At 34.8% G+C, this 21,789-nt stretch overlaps 1 protein-coding gene across 1 annotated transcript in view; it reads left to right on the forward strand.

The window, feature by feature from the left end:
• Positions 1-20,486, forward strand: part of KIF18A (kinesin family member 18A) — a 43,965-nt gene extending 23,479 nt beyond the window's left edge. Inside the window, exons 12-17 of the mRNA XM_035550343.2 lie at positions 1,368-1,489; positions 2,860-3,098; positions 14,397-14,877; positions 15,194-15,298; positions 17,298-17,407; positions 18,978-20,486. Of these exons, the coding sequence (XP_035406236.1) occupies positions 1,368-1,489; positions 2,860-3,098; positions 14,397-14,877; positions 15,194-15,298; positions 17,298-17,407; positions 18,978-19,126 (1,206 nt within the window). The 3' untranslated portion in view covers positions 19,127-20,486. The remainder of the gene's footprint in view (positions 1-1,367; positions 1,490-2,859; positions 3,099-14,396; positions 14,878-15,193; positions 15,299-17,297; positions 17,408-18,977) is intronic.
• The last annotated feature ends 1,303 nt before the right edge of the window (positions 20,487-21,789 follow it).

Genomic DNA, 21,789 nt, shown 5'->3' on the forward strand with positions numbered 1-21,789 from the left:
TAGCGAGGTGGGGGTTGGTCTGTTCTCCCACGTGCCTGGTGACAGGACGAGGGGGAATGGGCTAAAGTTGCGCCAGGGGTTGGATATTAGGAAGAACTTCTTTGCCGAAAGGGTTGTTAAGCACTGGAACAGGCTGCCCAGGGAAGTGGTTGAGTCACCATCCCTGGAGGTCTTTAAAAGACGTTTAGATGTAGTCCTTAGTGATATGGTTTAGTGGAGGACTTGTTAGTGTTAGGTAAGAGGTTGGACTAGATGATCTTGGAGGTATCTTCCAACCTAGATGGTGCTGTAATTCTGTGACTAATTCTGTGACTTTAACTAATTCTTACACGATGGTTTCAAGTTCTAGTGTTAACTGGTTTGGTTCTTCTGTACTAAAAGTACTTTGTTGTTCATACAAACGTTCCTTGTTCATCAAAGTGTACGATTACCTACAAAAATGCATGTTAAAGGTAAATAGGTATGATATGGCAGAGTGTTTCAGACAGCTGCTACGAAGTTGATTTTGCTTCTGGCCCTGCAGTTCTATTCTTAGCTCCTGATGCTGTCTAAGCATGTGACAACCTAATTTTTAGTCTGGCCAGAAAAGGTTGTGTGTTTTTTTTTTTTTTTTTTTTTTTTAGGGTGCTAGGTGGGAAGGGAGAAAAGTGCGAAGCTGTGTTACGTTCTGCCAGGTTTTAGTAAGTAGAGAGTCAGTTTGGTGCAGCCTCACATGAGCACCAGAGTTGGTAGAAGGGAAGGGTTGTAAGTATGTGCAGGAAGAAAGAGAAGAGGCAAAGAAAGGCAGGGGTTGTTCCTCCCTACATTTTGGTTTCAGTTGTCAAGTACATTGGCTCAAATGGTGGTGTGCAATGAACACTTTGAGTCATATAATGGAGCATATATATATACACATTAATGCCTGTAATTAATTTGGAAACACTAAAATATGTCGGTACCTTAAAAGAAGTGAACTTGTAAGGTATTTCAGACAAGATACTGGCATCTCAGAAAGCTAACTGAATACAGTAAAGACTTGTTCCAGGCAACATCACTGAAATATGGATATGCAGCAAGTACACAGGAAAAGAGGCAAGCCTGTCTTTGTCAATGCACACATAAATAAACATATATGCCTGTTGGATTCTTAAAGGTAATTACAGTACGCCCATTGATTTGTCAAAGGAAACCTTCAAAGCAATACTGATATATGTAAATAAAAATCAAACAATTTGTACTTGATACCATAAAAATAAATAATAATATTGATCTATCATTACTTTTCAATATAGGAACTTCAATATGATTATTTGTAGGTAAAATTTGAGTTTCTCACTTTCAATTTGATATCTAGTTGTTTATTGTTTATTTCTTGCTAATTTCCTAAGGAACTATGTAAAGATCTTCAGTGTTGCCATTTAAACCTAGAAGCTAAGGACTTGAAAGCACAAATTGAGCACATGATATCACTAGTGTCCCTTCAAGATCAGCATTATAAACAGACAGAAAAGTAAGTATGGTTTCACAGCAGTCCTGGTAAAACTTGTAGTTTGACATTTGTAACCTTTGAATATGTATCTCAAGAATTTAGTTTGTTAGAAGCAGACTTTTTCTCAAACTTCTCTTTGGGTTAGCATAGTATTTTTTTTATAGAAAGATACAGAAAACAATGACTTGATAAATCTTGCGTTCTGTCCACTCTTGTTTAACAGAAGCTATAGCTCTTCTTCTTCACTTAGTATTTCTACTTCATTTCTTTCTCTGCGTAGTTTTTACAAATTGTTAATAGGCCAGGGTGTCTTATTTTCCACTTCTGTGTTGAAAAGTATTCCTTTTTTTTGTTTTTATTCATTTTAATTCTCTGCATTATAGACATTAATTACTTTTACTTATATTGAAATGTTTACTATTAAACTGGTGTATAGGTAGTAAGACTGAAAAAAACAAATTGGCAGGTAAACATCAGCTCTGTTTCTATCAGTCTCTTCAAACTACCTGAGCCTGCCTTCCAGGGTGCAAGTTAAGGAATGGGAAACAATCACATATGCTGAGTAAATACATATATTAAATTTATAACAATCATTACAAAATGAAACAACCAGCTTTTAGTCATAGTTGGGACAAAAGGCTGTTACCATAAACATTACAAAAACAAATACACAAACCTGCAAAATTGAAAACAAAACTTTGATAACCCCATGTTGTTTGTAATCACTAAGTTGCTTCTTTGTTTTTTTTGTACATAGACATCCCCTTGGCTAGAGTTTGAACCTACAGTTTAGTCTTGTAACGGAGTCCACAGTTAACAAATTCCCGTGCTCAGATTAGAATTCCTAAACTTTTGCCAGTTTAATTTGGTCTGCAGTTGTGCATGGATCTTAATGTATTGTGTTCCTTAAATAAAGATCCAAGTGTCTAAATTTATTTTGACTGGACTTGCAATAAGGTTTTTTGCACACTCAGTTAAGATACGCTTGGTTTAAACTCTGTTATTCGGTTGATATTATTCATTTATCTGATACTGAATTTATGAAGTCAGAACTAGAACTCCATGAAGATGTACTGACTGTTTTTGTATTGTTTGAGGTATCTTAAACACTATGAGGAAGAAACTGAAGATCTTGGACACTGATGGAAAACTATACTTAGTAAATGCTTAGAGTGAAATACAGGATTTTGCTGAAGAGAAAAATTGGTCTACCTAGTCAGGAATATCTCCTCTTAGTGTTACAGTATGCCCCAAAAGTAAACTACACAGCAGAACCTGGGGGCAGGGGAGCACAGTGAAAACACTTGTATTACTAATAGTGGAAGCAGTGCTAGTAAAGATCAGATGAGTTGGATTTATTCACATTTGTCTTGCCTCTTGTTGTTTTATAGAGTACTAAATACTTTGCTTCCAGTTCTTCGCAAGCAATATCTGATTTTGAAAGAAGCTGGGTTGTCAAATGTTTTAATTGAGACAGAATATGAGGAGGTTGAGCAACTGATTCAAAGGCAAAAATCAGTAGTTTGGGCTGACCAGACTGGAGAAGAGGAACACAATCAAAACCATGAGCTAGAAGTGTCAACTATTTTTGCATTCCCACAGCTTGTGAACAAACCAAACACCCCATGCTGTAAGTATATAATTTGTTCTCTTTTGGAAATATTTTTTTAAGTATGTTCTGAAAAAGCTGCATGCCATTCTTAGACATGGTGGATGCAAATTTTTGCAAATATTCAAGACAAATGTAAAATTGAAATTCAGGCATGCTTTTATATAAAATATATACCATTCTTCATTGGGTGTGGGGAACAAGTTTACTTTTTCAAAGGCTGGATATTTTTCAATACCTAGACTCTAACAGAAAACTCCTTTATTCTCTTTTTGTAACCTGCCGCGTACATCAATGTTTCTAGATCCTGTAAGTGTTATTAATTATTTTTGAATCTTTCACGTGACTCAGATGGAAGAGGAATCATAGTGTCAATAGCATTACAATTCTGTCAAAGTGATTCAAAAAGTTGAGCACCTACCACAGTTTCTCAGTTCAAAGTAATAGCTTTGAGGGGAGTGAGTTTTCCTGAAAACTGAGTTGACCTAGAATCAACTCAGTACAGTATTTTTTAAGTTTATTTTTCAAAGAAATAAAGGATTGAGTGTTTTGATCATGGAGTTGACTCTGTTTGCTGTATCACGATGGCCCCATGACTTTTCTATAACTCTATGTAGCTGTCTTACCTTGTTTAGATTTTCCTGCTAGCACTCAACATGCTAGTGCTTTCTGATTACTGGTAATAATCCATAACAATGAAAGACTACCATAGGTAACAAATGAAAAGCATACTAATATTTCAGTTCCTCAAAAGCTGGTTGTAATGGAAGAGCAGTGACCCCGGAGCACTGTGCAACTAGCTTCCTGCTTCCTTTAGCGTTCTTCCTATACGCGTCTTGCTCAGGGGTTGGGAATTACTCTGCCAAAACTTTTTTTTACTTGTAGACGTTTAATGAGAACTCAATGATTTTGCCAAGTATTTGTACCACTGATCATACCCAGGGAATTGGCCTGGCATATTTAACTGTCTACAATGTGAAGTCAGATGGTGTTGTGTGGGCTGTCTTTCTCAGGTGTGGAGTATTGTTTGTTTCCTCACTTTGTGAGAAAGAAAGGAAAGAGTTGGCATATTTACATGCTATACTTACTATTTATATGCTATACTTTCCACTCTGCCAATGCTAGTCAGAGGTTCATCAAGGTATTATTGCAGATTGTTGGCAAATTTCTGGAAAACCATGGTGTAGTGATGAATGGTAGTATCTGCATTTTTGTGGTATTGTGTTTGTTAGGAGTCACAACGCATCTATGATGCCATACTAATGGAAAAATATTCTGCAAAGCTTTATGAAAGGCTTTAAAATAAAGAGTACTGATTTTCTTCCTTGTATCTGTTTATAAACAAAAAATTCTTAAGGTTAGTTTTCTAGCCTGTTTATTCTGCCAGGGCAAAGCAGATTGTATTAGCGAAGGGTTTAGAGCTGTTTTGTTGGTTTTTCATTGTCATAACTCCTCTGAAAATTGAACTACTGTAAAATCTTGTTTTCGGTGCTAGAACACTGGAGTTTCAAGTGCTAGCAGTTCTACTTACAAAAAAACACCCTACTTCAAATCATCCTTTTGTGTGCATTTATATATTTTTCTATAGACAGAGCAAGAGACTATTTTCATCTATAATTTTGATTGTGATTATCTGCCTGAAACTTGCAGGTTTTATAGGACATCAGAACAAACAAAGAGCATTTAAGATGTTAATAGTGGGTTTATAGAACTCTAAGTCGGCAGAAGGAAAGAAATACAGTTTTCTTTAAACCACTTGTAAAATAAGAACTCAAGACTTGCATGCAGTGAGTTTTCTTTTGGATATCTCTCTTGTAAGTGTGCAAGACAAACGTGAAATGGTGATCTTAGCTGGTATTTACATCGTAGGCATATTTTGATATACTAAGGTCCAAGACTGACAAATGTGTGGCTCTTCTGTTGGGGGTTGGGGTGTGATTTGTGGCAAAATATAGGGGTATCTAAATATGGATCGGGTGAACTTGATAATACAATATGCAACTAAATACTGACTGTAGATAGTATATTGTCCTATGTGGGATATGGTTGTCATAAATTTTAATTCTGCAGCTTGCTGACCCTAGTAAGATTTGTTAGTTTTTACTTGATCTACTTCTGTACCACCTTTCTTCAAATGCTGTACTATAAGAGGCCAGATCTGTTCTTACTAGGAAATGCTAAAATGATAAAATCACTGCATCAATTTTACAGGAACTTTTAAGGCATTAGCATTTCACCGTGTTAAAATTAGTGGATTTTAAATTGAAGGGTGTCTTGTAGATCTCAAGTAGAGAGTTTTCTAGTTCTAAATATTATTGAACTGTATATTTACCTAAGTAAAGGGATGCTGTATTTTACAGTTAAGACTGATTTTTCTTCTCAGCTGCAGATGGTGTCTTTGCCTAAAGATGTTCATAGAAATCTTGGGTTGTATTTTTATTTTTGTTATCCTGTGAGAAATTTTCCTTCCCTTCCTGCTCTTATTGGAAGCAGGAGAAAATAGAAATAACTGTCCTTCAAATGGAAGTTCTGTAAGCTTTACAGGAAAAGTTATGGTAATTTATGAAAAGATACATCTCAATTTCGTTTATTCCCTTCATCTGCTTGTGTGCTCTTTCCATTTGCTTTTGACTAGCTGTATAAATGTATTATGGTGCTACTTAGGATTTTTTCCCCTACTGAAACTCCCACTGAAGTTTTTGAATTATCATGAAGAATCAATCTTGCTCTCCTTTTTTCATTGGCAGCTTAAGGTGCTGAGCTAACTTGAAATAAGTTTTAACAGCTTTTTCCCTCAACGCTGCTAATTAGTGTAAGACTTTCTGATCAGCAAGTATCTGTTCTACAAAAATATCTAGACATAAGTAATAGTAAAGAATAAGACATGTTCCAACCAACTACTAGTGTTCTGAGAACGTATTTGAAGTTGAGGTGGGATTGAATTGACAATTGACTTTGCATACTGGAAGAATTTCAAAAAATGAAGTTCTAAAAAGGATTAATTGGGATTGGGCATTCAATTATTTAATTCTAAGGGTGATATAGCAATTAAATAAAAACAGTAATAGCTCTGCTAGGAAAAAAAGAAGTGCTGCTTAAACAATATTTTTACATCATCATTTTAAGCTTGATGCATTCTTTCCTAAAATATTACTGATGTTGGCACGATAATTCCTACGTGTTGGGACGTGGGGGTGGAAAAAAGTAATCCATTTACCTGCGGGAAAGAAAGGATTTTATTTTTTTTCAATAGAGCACAAAAGATATGTAATGAAATAGCTGTTGAATTTTGTTTGAATTCACTTTTAAAATATTTTGAGCTATTAGTTGATATGCTATGAAGAAATATTTCTCTTGTGCAGAATGTAACAAAACTAGGAAAAAAACACCATTAAGTAGGAAAAAAAATACATTAGCATGGGGAAAATGTGAAGTAGTAGAAGGGCAACATCCCAATCAGAAGTAGGAAGGATGTACTAATTTCTTTTCTTTTAAAGATGAAATAAATTATTCAGGAATCCAATTCCTTCTCCCTAAAGTCATCTCAGAAGTATGTTTGGCAAATGTTAGCAAGAGCTGACCTAAGATCTTAGTAAACAAATAAAAAGGAAGATTTATACGGATCCTCTCACACCTTTAGCATGTTGACATTTTATTTTCTATAATTTGTTCAAGATGTTGGGAAGTAATGTTTTGCACCAAGACCAAACAAAATAGTGCTACACAGTGGTCATTTTTCTCCTGTATAAAAACCAGTATTTCACATACAGCGATTGCATTGGACTTCAGGTTGTCAGCAGGAAAGAGCAAAACTTTCCTGTTATTTCTTGTGGTTTTATTCTTTTCACATAAGTTGAGAGCAGTGATTTTTTTGTCTTCTGTTCTGTGTAATTGTGTTACCCTGTGAGAAAAGTTTGTTTTCCATATAATTTTGGGGAGAAGGGGTGAAAAGTTACTAGGCATCAATGAAATTATTCATTCTTATGAGTCACGAGTCTAGAGGGTTTAACAGGAAGTGCTGTGTACTAGGTCAGCTAGTAACAAAAGTGATGAATTGCTCTCGAACTTATGTTGAGACATTGGCTATTTGCTAGAATATATCTAGAGATTTTTTTTCCTGTATGAATGAGATGCTACTCACAGAAATAAGTACATTCTACAGAATGAGATACATGGGGACAATATCAATTCTTCAGTGTAAACTTAGTCCATTATATAACTCTTTTTCAAGTATCTAAGGATATATGTAAGATCCATTCAAATAGATTTGCAAAATACAAATATGCACAAACATCAGCACTTGAAGGAAACTATTAAATGGTGCATGTCACGAAAGGTGAGGCACTAATTGCAGGAACTCATACTTTTAGTGATACAGTAACTTTTTGCTGGCAATTTTTAGATTAAATCATGACATTGTTCAAATGCAAGTTAACTGTTACTGAGTGATTTTGCATAAAAATCAGAATGCTTTAGGTCAAATAAATAACTTTTCCGCTTGTGAGCGCTGTGTCCAGAAGTCCAAAGGAGTTGAATCATTTTGGTAGATGAAGAAAAGCTATGAAAGCAGAACCTGAACTTTTTATGGGTTACCTCATTAACTACATTCTGTTACTTGGTCCTGAAGAAGGCACTCAAGCAAGTAAGTGACTTAAAAAGACTCTAAAAAGAATAAAGGTCACAGTAGGGATTTTTATTCCAGATCTTGTTCAAAATCTCTCACAGAAATGAGTCTTAAAAAATTCAAAATTTGGTTACTTAATGAATAATTTTAATGTTTAATTAACACTTTAACCTGTTTTTGAGATTATCTTATAAGACCCTTTTCTCTATCAGGAGTTTGAAATTACTGTAGAATTTGAGCTGAATTTGAGTGATGCAAGAATGTTTTTCTAAAAGACTTTCTTACGTGGAAAAGCTCTCGGATGTATTAAATACTATAAAGTAGTAGTGGGAGAGAAAAAGATTGAGACTGTCTGCCCATTCATTCAAAATTGTTTCTGTGGTCAGATTAGCAAGATGGTCAATTTTTGTGCTTTTAAAAAAAAAAAAGATCTTTTAGAGAATACTAGTTAAAGCTTGTAAGCTTTGCCCAGGTCTACGGAGCTTTTCATTCCAACATACTGTATATCTTTAAGGAATGTTTTGTAAAACATGTAAGAAACAACTTGAATCCTAAATATCTGATTACCCTTATCTGTTTTTTTTTTTCTTCCTCCACCCCAGGATTTTAGGAAATAAAACAAGATGAAATACCCTCAAATTTGATCTCATGTGAAACATTTGAATTATCTTAAATTTCAGTTTGTTCAATTTTAATAATTTAATAATACTGAAAAATATTTATCCCACTGAATTTACTTGTTATATATTGCTTTGTAGTTATGCATCCTTGGTAGTTTAATTTTTTTTCTTATGTAAAAAAAAAAAAAACTCATTCTTACACCATGACTGAAAACTTGGCAATTTCAGAATGTCTCCTCTTGCTTAGTTTCGTTATGAAGCCTTAATGTGAAGTTTCAGTAATATTTAAACAACACTTTGTACTCTAATAGATATTTTTCTGAACAGTTTTGTGAATATATATTCCTATTTGTGTTTACCCATACTATCTTTATAACCTTAATTATATGTTAGAAATGTTGTTTTGCACCTAAAAAGTGCAACCTTGTGAACAACTCAACCATCAAATGAAGCACAAGTTACAAAAACAACATAAGTTAATTTAAAAACAGGCTTAGGCCCATTTTTGGGGTTTTGCTCAATTGAGAGCCGTACAGGATTCAGAGAGCATGGACTGTTAGGTGGAAAGATATGACTGCTCTTTGTGAGTATTTCTGTGAATGGGAGAGTTCTTGGCATTGTTTCAGGCATCCCATTTCCGGAAGCCTTACTGTTCATTAGCATTGAGAGAATGGAATTGATTTACAGGAAGAAAGGGGGGGGGGGGAGGCATCCATCACTTTCTGTAGTGACAAACATCCGAAAGTAAAGTCAATTTATTTTGAATGGCAGGAAAAATTGGGGTGTAGTTCTATGTAGCAGATGACTTGATTAATAATAGGAAAAGTGTGCTCCTTGTATATAGGAAAGATTCGTCATATGTTGAACTGCTTTTTCACACTGTACTGTATAACTGCGTGTTTTTTCTCATGCTGTATAAAACAGTACTGACCACTGGGACCCACTGGAATGCAGACTATATTTTAACCTTTTTCAGTTGACAGTTCCTTTTTGCAAAACTGTTGTTAAACGCACCTTCACGGGGTGTGAAGGTTCATATTCACCTTCATAGTGAATATGAAATAAATGAAAAGGATTCACTAGGCCTCATTTGTAATGTGGAATTCCATGAGTCAGATGTTAGAATAAAAATATGCGATTAGTAATGGGATTAATCGCTGGTCACCCAAAAATGTTGATTGAAACGAGCATGGACCATTTAGCGCTGTTTCTAGAAATAATCCCCTTATACATGTATTAACATCAGTTTTAGAAGACAAGTCTTAGCCGTTATCAGTTGTCTCGTCACGAACTCTTCTCTGTGGCTCATGCCAATGCTGCTTTTCCTGTTAACTCTCATTGCTGTAAATATCTGATATTGCAGTTTCTCTTATGATAAATCTTCTGAGTACTCCTTTGGAACAGGTAATAAAACAAACCTCATACTGTTTGGGTGGTTGTTGCTCAGCAGAGGATGACTTCAGTTTTTGAATTGAGTGGATCTGGTAAGAAAAAATGATAGCTAAGAAAATCTCTGTCAATTATCTGTTATAATAATCATCCTGAAATTAAAGATCATTAAATATGTATGTGATCTGTTCTCTAAAATATATTGGGAATTGTCCTTACTTTTTAAAGTTGTGACTGAAAGTGCTAGCTAAGGAAATACAACTTCTAAATTTATCTTTTACGCTAATTCATGAGGTTAACTACAGGTTTTTCTGCAAAGTACATAGTAATTTGCTTTTGGATAAGAAGTGAGTGAACTTAGTATCAGTGAATCATGAGGATCATCTGATGGAAAATATTGAACTGGCCATAAAATTTGAAGCAAATACAAACCGTGAACATAACCACCCTGTGTTATTATGAAGTAGGTTTGGAGATTTTCTTTGGAGGTCAAAAGTGTTGTTTTAAGACAGGTTATTTTTGTCTGCTTGCAGTACTAAATTTTCTTAATAAGAATTTTTATGTCTATAAATCTTAACATATGCCTCAGAATATCACTCTTTAATAATATTGAATGAACTTTGAAGGTATTAGAAAGTGGAATCTCACAAAATGCTGAAAGTGATTTTTTTTAAAGGTGAAACGTCTGTTGAAATGACTATTTGAAGTAGTCTAAAATCTATAGGATTGTTGTGTTTGTAGCATCTATTGTTGTCAGATGCCATTTCATTTAAACTTCTCAATGGCAGGTATTTAAGTATCCCCCTAAAATTAGTCACTAGCTTCAATATTGCCTTTACTTATTAAGGCAGAAATTGAAACACTGCCGTTTCTTTATTCTGTGGGTTTTAACATTTATTTTTTTCTTGCTATAATCATATTTACTTTAGATAGCAATTGCTTGAATCTATGTACTGTAAAACAGTGAGCTAGGAAAGGAGGAGGTTTTTTTTAAACACTAATGACACACTTATGGGTTTAAGTGGAACTAAGTTAAATATGATGTTGCTGGTGATGTCTTTGTTTACTTGTTTACTGTGTTAGGAACAACCTAATGCTTTCACAGAAAGCTTTGAGAAGGGACATTTCTTGAATATTTTATATGCTTTCCACTACTTAACTGGAAGGAAAAGCTAGCAGGTTTTTTTTTTTTTAAATTGTTCTTAAGAATTTCATTCCAGAAATAAGATTTTTAAAATAGGTCTGGGTTTTTACTAACAGCTTATGTTTGCCCTACATAGAACTGTTGCAATTGTCTTTTTATAAATGCTATGTGTATTACAGTATGAAATGCAGCTCATTATGATGAAATTCAACTAATTATTAATGTTGGCAATACTTTTATGTTCTTTACCTATCTCATTCATGGTTTAAATGCTTGCATTTACAGTTAATTTAAAAATGCTTCCAGTATTTGGTCCTGGAGAAGCTTCTAAAACTTGGCACTCTCACCAAAATGTTTCTCCATCAGACTTCCTTCTTAGTAACTTCAGGACATTAGCAAAACCTCAGTGTCTTACAGTAAGCAAACTCTGAAACTGGAAGCTCCCTGTCATAATGCAACAACAAATAGAATTCTAACCGTTATTTTTCCCGAAACACACACTTTCAAATGCATATAAGCAGAAGGAAAACGGAATAAATTAATATTTTAAAGTGTCTTAAAATGTTTAATGGATAGTTATTTCATTGACTAGATTAGAATCATTAGATAAAGCTTTTTATTTTATTTAAGAATATAAAGTGTTATACAAGAAAGCTGTGGTCTCAATTGTTGCTGGTGATGACAATTTTTTTTAAAGAAATGTATGTTCGCCTTTTACATAGGAGAAGAATATTGTACTCTCTCAGAAAACCAAAATTAAAGAGTGAGCAAAATAATGAAGCTTAGCATTGTTGATAGTGTAACAGGAGTACGTATTGAAAATAGTTTATAAATGAGTTTCTTGCTTGTTTCCAACAAATCCTGCTGAGTCTTGGAGGGAAAACAGAGTTATCAGCGTAAATTTATAGCATTCCAGGTAGTTGCTAGTTATTTGAGGAATGTGCAGGTTCTGTCCATGTAAGAGCGACATTCTGTAGCTGTGGAATGAAACGTAACTGCATTCTACTCTAGCAATTCACTACGACCCTTTTTTTTTTTTTTTTTTACTGCTCGTGAATATTCTGAAATAGGTTAATGCACATAATACGAGAAGCTAATGTCTCAACGTTTTGCTGCACTTCATCTGGTGAAGGTTGACTGTGAATTTGACTGAGATGAGTTAGAATTTAGGAAAAAAAAGTGTTTTGTGTCTTAACAAAAAAATCCCTTAAGTAGTTTGTATATAACAAAATGAAATGTATGTGGATGCACACGTGCATATACGCATGCATGGTTTGGTTGTTTCATGTCAGTGTCAGGAAGTCTTCTGAGGCTTGAATTTTCCTTGCTTGTTTTGCAAAGCTGAAAGCAATTTAACAGAACCATAACTGTTTGTGTAACTGTCTATGCATCTTTTCCCATAAGGACTTAAGCTTAACTTAACCTGCTTTTGTTGTTTGTTCTTTGTTGGATAAGATGGTGTTGTGTATTTGTTGATCTGTAGTAGTATAAATGCTTTATCTGAGACTGACCCCTTGCGTGTGGGATGTTTATTTTTCCATGATTGCACTACAGAATAAAGCTAAGGTGATATACAGTACATTTGTGCCCTATATGCAAGTATCTAACTTACTTGCTGCTTTTACACACTTTGATACTATCCATTCTATCTTCCCAGAACAGATCTAAGTTTCATGGCAGTACTTAGATCCTTCTGTATCTCCTCACAACTCTAATTTGTATCTTCTATTGGGTATCATCTCCTTTGCCTGGTCACAAGGAGTCCATCATATGGTATGTGTAATGATTTGGCCAGGAGAAGATGGGGGGGGGGGGGCGGGGGGAATGTCTTCCTTCCTTTGAATGCTTTTCTTCAGTGAGCCTCTTATTTGTTTTTTTGCTACAGCATATGATGTGGCACCAGTTAGAAAATTGTCATTCTTAAGTCTTCTTGTCTATAGCAAATGACGTTGTAACTAGGCAATGAGGTCAAAAATAAACCAGTAACCAGTGCTGAGAAGTGGTAATGGGTCAGAGAAAGTATAAAATCATTTGAGCATTTACTTTTGTAAGAAATCAAGCTTGAGCAAGGGGGGTGCAATACTTTTAAGGATACTTTTAATACTTCTAATACTTGGGGGGGGGGGGGGGGGGGGGAGGGGGGAGTGGAATACTTTCGAGGTTTTTTCTTCTTTAAAGAATTCTTACGGATCTGGTAAAATACCACGTTAGGTGAATGACAGAACTAAAGTTGAGCATTCTGAGGAGTTAAAATTAACTTTCTCCTTCTGGAGCAAAAGTAGTATGGAATTAAAGAAGAAATAATTACTTATTGACACTGTTATATGAATTACCACAGTTAATTCCTGAGTAACTTTCAGCATAGTAAAAGCATGAGTTCTTTTTACAATGCAGTTGCTCTTAAGAATGTAAGCAGTAGGCAATGCAGAAAGGGGAACTATGATACTGTGGCTATAGGCTGAAAGGGGGCCAGTCCATAGAAATGTTTAAGGATACTAGCCTTTTCTTATTCTCTTCATTTGCAAAGCAAGTTGAATATAGAAGCGCTATGGATTTTGACAGACTTCAACCCTTGATTTGTTTGTGATAACTCCATCTCCCTCCCTCCCTTAATTTTTTGCATTAAACTACTGGTGGTTGACTTAAGTCACCACTAGCCTACCCATTTGAACAGTGGTCTGCGATTTCAAGATTACTCTCTTTAAATCTGAAAGCCTGTATGTAAAGGACCTTTTCTCTCTCACTTTGCAGATTGCTTTTTATTGCCACCTACTTAAAAATAAAAATGACGCATCAAGATAAAACATAAATCAGGATGAATTGTGGCAATGGCCAATTGCTGCTGTATTGCATGGCTTATTTTTAGAATGTTTTTTTTTTTAAGTGTATAGTTTTGTTTTCCATAGTTGATGTATCAAGATTAACATGATCCAGGCAACTGCTGCCTTCCCATTTTGTAAGACAGTGTCTCCTTTGCACTGTCAAAGGATTTTTATTTTTCTCTTCTGAACTTATTCAGTCTTCTGTAACAGTCTCTCTTTCTCCTGTGTGTTACTTGCTAGGAAAAAAAATGGACATGATGAGGAGACAGCTGTAGATTACTGTGATGGTACCATCTTAATTTAAGAGTTGTCATGATAATGTGATCATTTTCAATACTCTTACTCTTCCATTCCCTGTTGTAATATCTCATATCTTAGTTGTGATGACTTATAATATCTCTGGGATTAACTATATCAGTCTATGCATATTTATAATATTCTGAGTGCCACAGAACAAATGCTGCCATCTGGACAATGCTGCAAAAGAAATAATATAAGTTATATGATCAAATTAATGTGTAAATGAACAGAATCATAGAATCATTCAGGTTGGAAAAGACCTGTAAGATCATCTAGTTAGCCCAACCTTTAATAAACAGTATTTTCAATAACATGTTCATATCTAATAAATGTATTTCAGAAGCGAACAGGAGGGAAAAAGCAGGATTTAGGTAGTAAACATAGGTAAATGTGCTAACCACTGTTGACTGTGTTGCACAGGTACAACTTCTGGTACACCATCACAAGAAATAAAGGAAAATACACAACTGGTGGAACTTGAAGTACTGCAACAGAAGAGAACTAGGCGGAAGCTGATGGACTCTCTGGTCACAACTCCAAGTCCTGCTGCATCCAAGCGCTACAGCCTCCCTCATCTGGAGGATTCTCTAAGCAAGGAGGTTCGCCCTATCATCTATACACCAGAATCTTGCAGAAGACCAGTACAAAGCTGCAGTATGCAGACTGTGGTAAAACAAGATTTACACCTTTCAAGCCAGCAGGAAGCAAATGAATGCGATACAAATATGCAGCTGAAAAAGGCCAGTGTTATGGACTTGACATGTGATGTTATCCCAGAGTGTGATGAAGCTGACATGGACTCAACAGTAATTCTCTATGAAAGGACAGGTGAAACAAACGAAGCTTCTGTCGACTCATCTGTAAAGCAGTTACAGCCATGCAGCAGTAGCATTCTGCAAAGGTATTTTCCATTGATGTGGGAAAGGACTGTTACCCAGTCTTGTCCCATTTTTATTTTCTGAACACTTTAATTCTGTTTATTTTCAAAGAGGTAGTTTTTGTCATTGATGTTAATTGAACCTGTAACACCTACTAATATCTTGAAAATCAAACCTTGAACTATAACAGGTATCAGATTCAGTTCTGCCATTACTTGAAATCAATGTTATTGATGACAGTTTGTTTTTTCTTAAAAAAAAAAAAAAAAAAAAAAAGAGGCAATTTTATCTGACTTAGGTCCATAACAGATTTTACTAAATATAATCATTTGATTTCAGATTTGGTCTCTCTTCCTTGAAAAGCAAAAATCCTACCTCAGTACTTGAGAAGCCCTCATATATGGCAATGACTTCTGCTGCTGAGAGAAAGCGAAAGGTATTAAGGTAAGGGTAAACTAACTGTGCCAATCCCATGTAAATCAGTTTGTATTCATTTCTCATGTTCTTACTTCAGTTTTATGTTTCAAATCTGAAAACTTGTTACACAAGTCACCTGGACCGACATACAAGATATTTTGACTCATATGTTCAGCAATTCAGATGCTTTTCTTCTTGGCAAGCTGAGTAGAATGTCGTATGCTTTCTTTTGGTTTAGGGGCTCTGTTATTGTAATTGGACAAGTACAAACGAACATTGTCTTCCATATTTACTGCCTGTTCAGAATGGGAGAATGTCATACAATTCTGAAAAAGAAATTCCGTTATCAACTAAAGATGTAACTTGAAAATGTTAGGCTTTTGATGGAATTTTGATGGAAGGCATTTGACTACCAAAACATAAAGAACAGAAAATGTTTGACAACATTTGTGTAGCCAGTGCCTTTATTTTTCTGATAATTCATTTGCAGTCCCAGTTATTATGACTTCTCTTTTGTGATGTGCTCTTAGAAAAATTCCCATTTTGTCACTTCTATATTTAGATCCTGAAAGACCTGAACGGCATTTGTAAGGAGCAGTAGAAAAGCTGGAACTGAGTAGACATTAAATGGAGTTGTACTACTTTTTGGTTGTTTGTTGTCGTGTTTTTAATTAGTTTTGACTTTGTTAGTGTATTCGAGGGTAAGCTATCAGGTCAGTACTGATGAAAGAGGTCCTTTTTTGGTTTCAAAATCAAAAATAGATACTTTTTTTTTTTTAAATAAATCATAGTACAACTCACATGTTGCTGCTTAGTGAGTGGAGCTGCCCCATAATAGGTCTTGTAAAAAATGTTTTAAGACTATTAGAAACAAGTAGCATAGGTATGTCACAGGCCATGGAAGAAACATCAATTCTTGGTGGCTTTGTATCACTGTTTATGAGGAAGTAAGAGGGAATGAAAGTTCCTTACTTGTGAAGGAGAAAAAGATGCTTGTGACTTTACAGAGGATGCCTTCTTTCACTTCCTGTTCTTTACTTTTCTTACCCCGTGGGTCTTTGGTGCTTTCCTTGTTTTAAAGTAGTTCACTCCAGGCATTCGTCTCCTACTAATGTTAAAATAAAAATATAAATATTGGACACTTTGTATACTGTAAATATAATTGGATATGGTCCTACTGTTAGGAGAGAGGAGACAGTCTGTCATCATACGGAGTCTGCTTTTACCAAATAGCATTATATTCTTATAAGCATAAGTTCTCTTCAAAAAAGCATCGAAGACTGTATTTTAGGACTCATACAAGACAGGCATGTCTTTGCTGCTTGCTATGTATTTTTGGTTAGGCGGAAAACTAGAAGAAGTTAGAGGACTGCCAAGTGAGATAATAGAATATATTAGGAGGATGGGAAAAGCATAGAAACTTGGACATAAATAGAATTAGCTTGTTTATGAGGCTTACTCCCAGAGTGAAACAAGGGAAGTAAGCAAGGGAGGTGCATAAGGCTGAGATGACTGATGGGTTCATATTTTTCAGTGCAGATCATCAGTGCGTCACATGAAAGGATATAAAATACAAAGATGTTTTTCTTAGTGATTTAGAAGCTATAACAACTTTTTGCAACTTAGCTGAAAAGTATCGTCTGCTATGAAGCCACCCAGTCCAACTCTGTTGGAACCTGTAGAAAAATACTGTAGTGATTTTAAAAAAAAAAAAAAAAAAAAAAAAACTGACTTTTTTTGATGAAACCAACTTGGTCATTTCAAGGATTTCATATATACGTAAGTTAGTGTGCAATGACCATCAAACTGCCTTCTGCAGTCTTCCAAAAAAGAAGGGGTGGGATGGAGAATAGCATCCTTATATATACACATCATAGAGAAATGAGTTTATTCATTGCTTTCTGTTGAGAATGACTAATACTGGCTAATATAATTTGATGTATTTTGCATATTGCAACATCTACATTTCTGTGGTATTGCTGATCACTTGACTGATGTCAAACTTTTTTTCTGGCTATTTTTCAAGTTCTACGTCAAACACTGGGTTAGGTAGCCTGAAAGAAGAAGTTCCTGCAAAAAGTGTTCGACAGGAAATTGTGTTAAGCAGTCGAGTTTTGCGAGTACCCAAAATGGCAGGTAAGTGTCAAAATTTGAATATGTGACCCTGTGTTGGCAATTATGTTTGTACAGGAGGTCCAAAATTCGGGTTAATGCTTATGGTTTGGGCAATTTAACAGCATTGTTCCTCTGATCAGGATCAGTACACTAAACCATTGGTTTGAATAGTATATCCGTTCACTTAAAATAAAATTCTGAATATGGTCTAATCAATTATCTGGATAGCACCTAATCAAAACTCAGTATTATTACAAGCTTGGTGAGGAACACCTTGTCCCAGGAATTGAGGACTTGGAGCAAAATTGTGTGCTTGTTGAGATACTTATCTGATACCAATTTTCTTTGCCAATTGTAATTTATCAAGAAACGAAACCCTTTAAATGTTTTCATACCTGTTTTCAACTGTTTGCTTCTTTTTATAACACAGCATGGATTTGGTTTTAAAGAGACTTGTGGGTCTTTCTCAGAGATTTACTCAGTATACTTTAACACTACTTTGGGTCAACACAGTATTTGAAGAAAAAAATAAAGCAATATTTCAGAATTACTTCTGAACTTGTTTGGAACTATCAGATGGTATTCTGTGGAAATTTATAACAATTGTGTGACTATAAGTACATGACTTGTGCTTGAGGTATATAAATGTACTGTAACAATTTTTTAAAAAACACCAACTTTTCAGCTAAGGGGTGCAAAGCTCTTCAAAACTTGAAAAAGTTTGTGCCTTTCAGAGTTCTTGACGCTATCTTGATGCTAAGTTGCTTGGCACCTGCAGTAGACCAATCATGTGACTTTTCTCACTGATAGTACACCAGTTTTACAGTACATATGTGCTTTTGTGTAAGAACCAATGTGAGAGGAAAAAGTATAGATGAATATGTACTAGTGTTGATTCATGAAAAATTGTCACTGTATTAGAGTAACGTTTGTAAAAAGTGTAAATCTGATGCTAAGCTTTGCCTAACCAATAGTTACTTATTTGGCAAAGTATATTCATGGTTATATTAGTATCAATTTCTTCTACTAAAGATTGGGTTATAAGCTTAGCAAAATCGCTCTCTACACTGGTACTATTAAAAAAACATGTAGTGACATACCAAATTCTAAAATAGAGAATAGATCTTTAATTTTTGAAGTTTAACTGATCATAAAATACATCTTATTTTCAAAAGTATACATTATAGGAGAAGAGTGAAACATAAAATCCCGAAGAGGAAGAGTGACGTTCAAATTGAATTAAAAAAGTTTCTTCAGTGATGTAATGTTCATTTTTTGGTAGTGCTCTGTACATAATCAGGATTAATAAAACTTTAATATATCTCTACATTTTTAGATAGACTGCTGTGCCATTTTTATAACATCTCATGTGTCAGTTGAGTCCTATTGTTGGACTACATAGGTAATTAGCACACTGCATTACTGAGCTGAGAGTGATTACACTTCTCATATCAAAAATAGGCTTTCAATAAGGGCAAGAAATGTGTGCAAAAGTTTAGGCATGCTCTGAAAAAGAGATCAAGGTATGAGACACTCATCCAATGAACATAAGCACAATTTGACCTATTTGTAATAACATTTTCTTCACTAGGAATTGGAAGGAGGAGTTGGAAGGAAGAACAGGATGTGTCAAGAAACCTTGCTAGAAGCCTTTCTGAAGGAAATGTAGCACTTGGTGCTAAATCAAGGACATCAAAAAATCTTCTACTTCATGTTTGCAAGAAAAAAAATAGGATTTAGGTTCATCCGTAATTCATGCAGGATCAATGTAAGGCAAGTGAGAACAGAGTGACTTTGCTTTCCCTCTCGTGAATTATTTTGTTAAAGATGTCTCAGTAATAAAGAACTTTAAAAAAATCCAGTTATTGGAAATAGGAGGATTTTGTTGGATTCTAAAACACAATAAATTAATTTGTCTCCTGTTTGAAAGCTTACAAATATTCTCAGTATATTAACAAATGAATATGAAATTTTATTTCAAGTTGTGAATGGAGAAGTGCATGGGATATCTTACACCGTAGCCTTTGAGCTTTTCCCTGTGTGTATGACTAATAGAATAATACTTCATACAGTGCAAGTCTTAAAGGCAATCAGAGGTACTGTAACTTTTTGAAATGACTCTACATTGCTCACCTATACTCAGTCTTAATTTTGCAATAATTTTGTCATACAAAACTAGAAAAATTCTTTGGACCCGCTAAATTTTCATTGCAGTTTCATAGTGTTACCATGGTTTTTCATTTGGAAGCATGTGAAAGACATTAATATTGAAGTGTATTCATGTTGAGCATTAGGATGCTATTTTACTCTTAGGTAACATTTTTATTGTGGATAGGTAATACCAGTGTAGTGCCAGGAGACAGAAAAATCTTTACAAAAAGGGTTTTAATGATGTATTATGTCTTAAAGTTTAGCCTCTGTTTCTAACGTTTTACTTGGTTGTAAATGTTCCTGTTTTGTATTTCAGTTTTGAATTCATTTGTAAATAGGATAATTATGTTAATAACTTGGAATAAATTGAGTTATAACTAAAAGCATTACATGAATTGAAAAATGTACTACTTCATGAGTCAGAATTAATTTTGACAAATATTACTTCATGCTGTATGTTTTGATAAATGATTACTCTTCAAAGACAAGTAGGTTTATAGTTACATTGTAACCCTGACAGCCTGCCCACCCTTAGCAACATCTTTCTGGTGTATTTGGTCTATATAAGTGTAGGTGAATACGTAAACTTCCCCAAGCTGATTGGAACTAGAGGAAGAAGTCCAGTTACAGTGGAGTTAAACATCTGTATAAATTCAGCAAGCATCTTGCAATCCAGTACGTTAAGCAGCATGAAGTACGCTGCGGAAGAAGGTTCTGGCTTTCAGCAATAGTAATGGACTTAAAAGAGCTTCACAGGTGGTGGTTGTTGCTGTTTAATCACAAGTTTTGCTTTGATAGCAGAGAACTGGGTTATGTGATCTAAAAGCTTTTATCAAATTCGTTCCTAAAAATATTTCAGTATTACCACAAGTTTATGGTTTTATACATGTATTTTTGCTCTCTGTAGTCTTTGATATTTAGGCAAACTAATACAAACCTTCTTCTCAGTTAGATCTCTCCTTAGCTGTTATGTGTTGACATGGTTATTGTTGGAGCATTTTCAGAAGACTTGAGAAGAAGGAAATGGTAACTGCGTGTATAAACTTTCAGGACCACTTGTGGGAGGAGCAGACAACATTGCAGAGGCTTTCTTCATCAGGAAAGCTCAAAGAAAGAGTAATTCCTTGAAACAGCATTGCTAGTTAAAAACAGAGGTGAGAAATTAAATCCTCTTATGTATCCTTTCAGAATGCAAATATAGGTAAGATCATTGTGGTGAGCACAGGTTCATACTGATTGCATAATGAGAACTGAGGAAATACTGGCTGTTTAAAAGGTTGTTAGGACATTGTTCATAAACAAAAGATAAGCAGTAAAACAAAGAGTTTGGGACTTGACCACATCCCAGCCAGATGATGTAATAAACTTCTGTAGAATGAAGGGGGTGGTGAGGAAGTCATTTTAATACTTCTCTACCATGAGGAACAACAAGATTTTGGGATTAATTTAAACTTATGGTTCTGGCACCAGGCACAGCTAGAATTGTGGAAACCGATATGTTTTTGATTTGAGTTTTTTTTCCCAAGTTGTGTTTAATACAAAATGTGCATGGGAGCTCTTATTCACACTGCTTCACATCTGCAACAGGCATGTTGGGCTTTGCTTATAAATACAGTTGTAATGCACGTTGCTTTTATGACATGTAAGGCTCAAAATAGACATTTTGAAAGGTTTTTAGACAAGCTTGTTCATGCAACATCTTGATGCTCACTCAAAACATAGAACTGATGAGATCTTGCTTGTTGGTTGTGTGGTTGGTGGTTTTTTTGCATACTCCTGAGTGGAATTGATTTGATCCACTTGCAATGCTTCCAGAGACCTTTTTAAAAAATAAATAAATTAAGGTGTTGAGAAAATTAGCACACAGATGTGAGTTGACTCCCGTTCCTGCTCAGGAGTAAGAAGTCAACATATCAACTAGATATGTTGACTACAAGTTCATTAGCTGGGTATGCATTTATAGTTTATAACTAACAAAATGGTTTCCAGCAATTAGAAGATTGAAGCAGGATTTTTATTGTTCAGATGGCTGTTGATTACACATCTGCATTATTAGTCATACAATTATGTCGTTACATACTGTAAACACATCCAGACTTCGTGAGCAGAAGGTGCTTAAGAGTACATTCCACATAAATTGCTGGTACAGGACATCTCAGTGCTTAAGTTTTTTTGTAAGACTGCCAACTTTTTCTTAAGTAGAAAGCAAAGAGTATTTGGGGAGCAGAGAAGCTAGCACATAACTCATTTTA

The sequence above is a fragment of the Cygnus atratus genome, chromosome 5 (genome assembly GCF_013377495.2).
Source record: "Cygnus atratus isolate AKBS03 ecotype Queensland, Australia chromosome 5, CAtr_DNAZoo_HiC_assembly, whole genome shotgun sequence".
Lineage (NCBI taxonomy): Eukaryota > Metazoa > Chordata > Aves > Anseriformes > Anatidae > Cygnus > Cygnus atratus.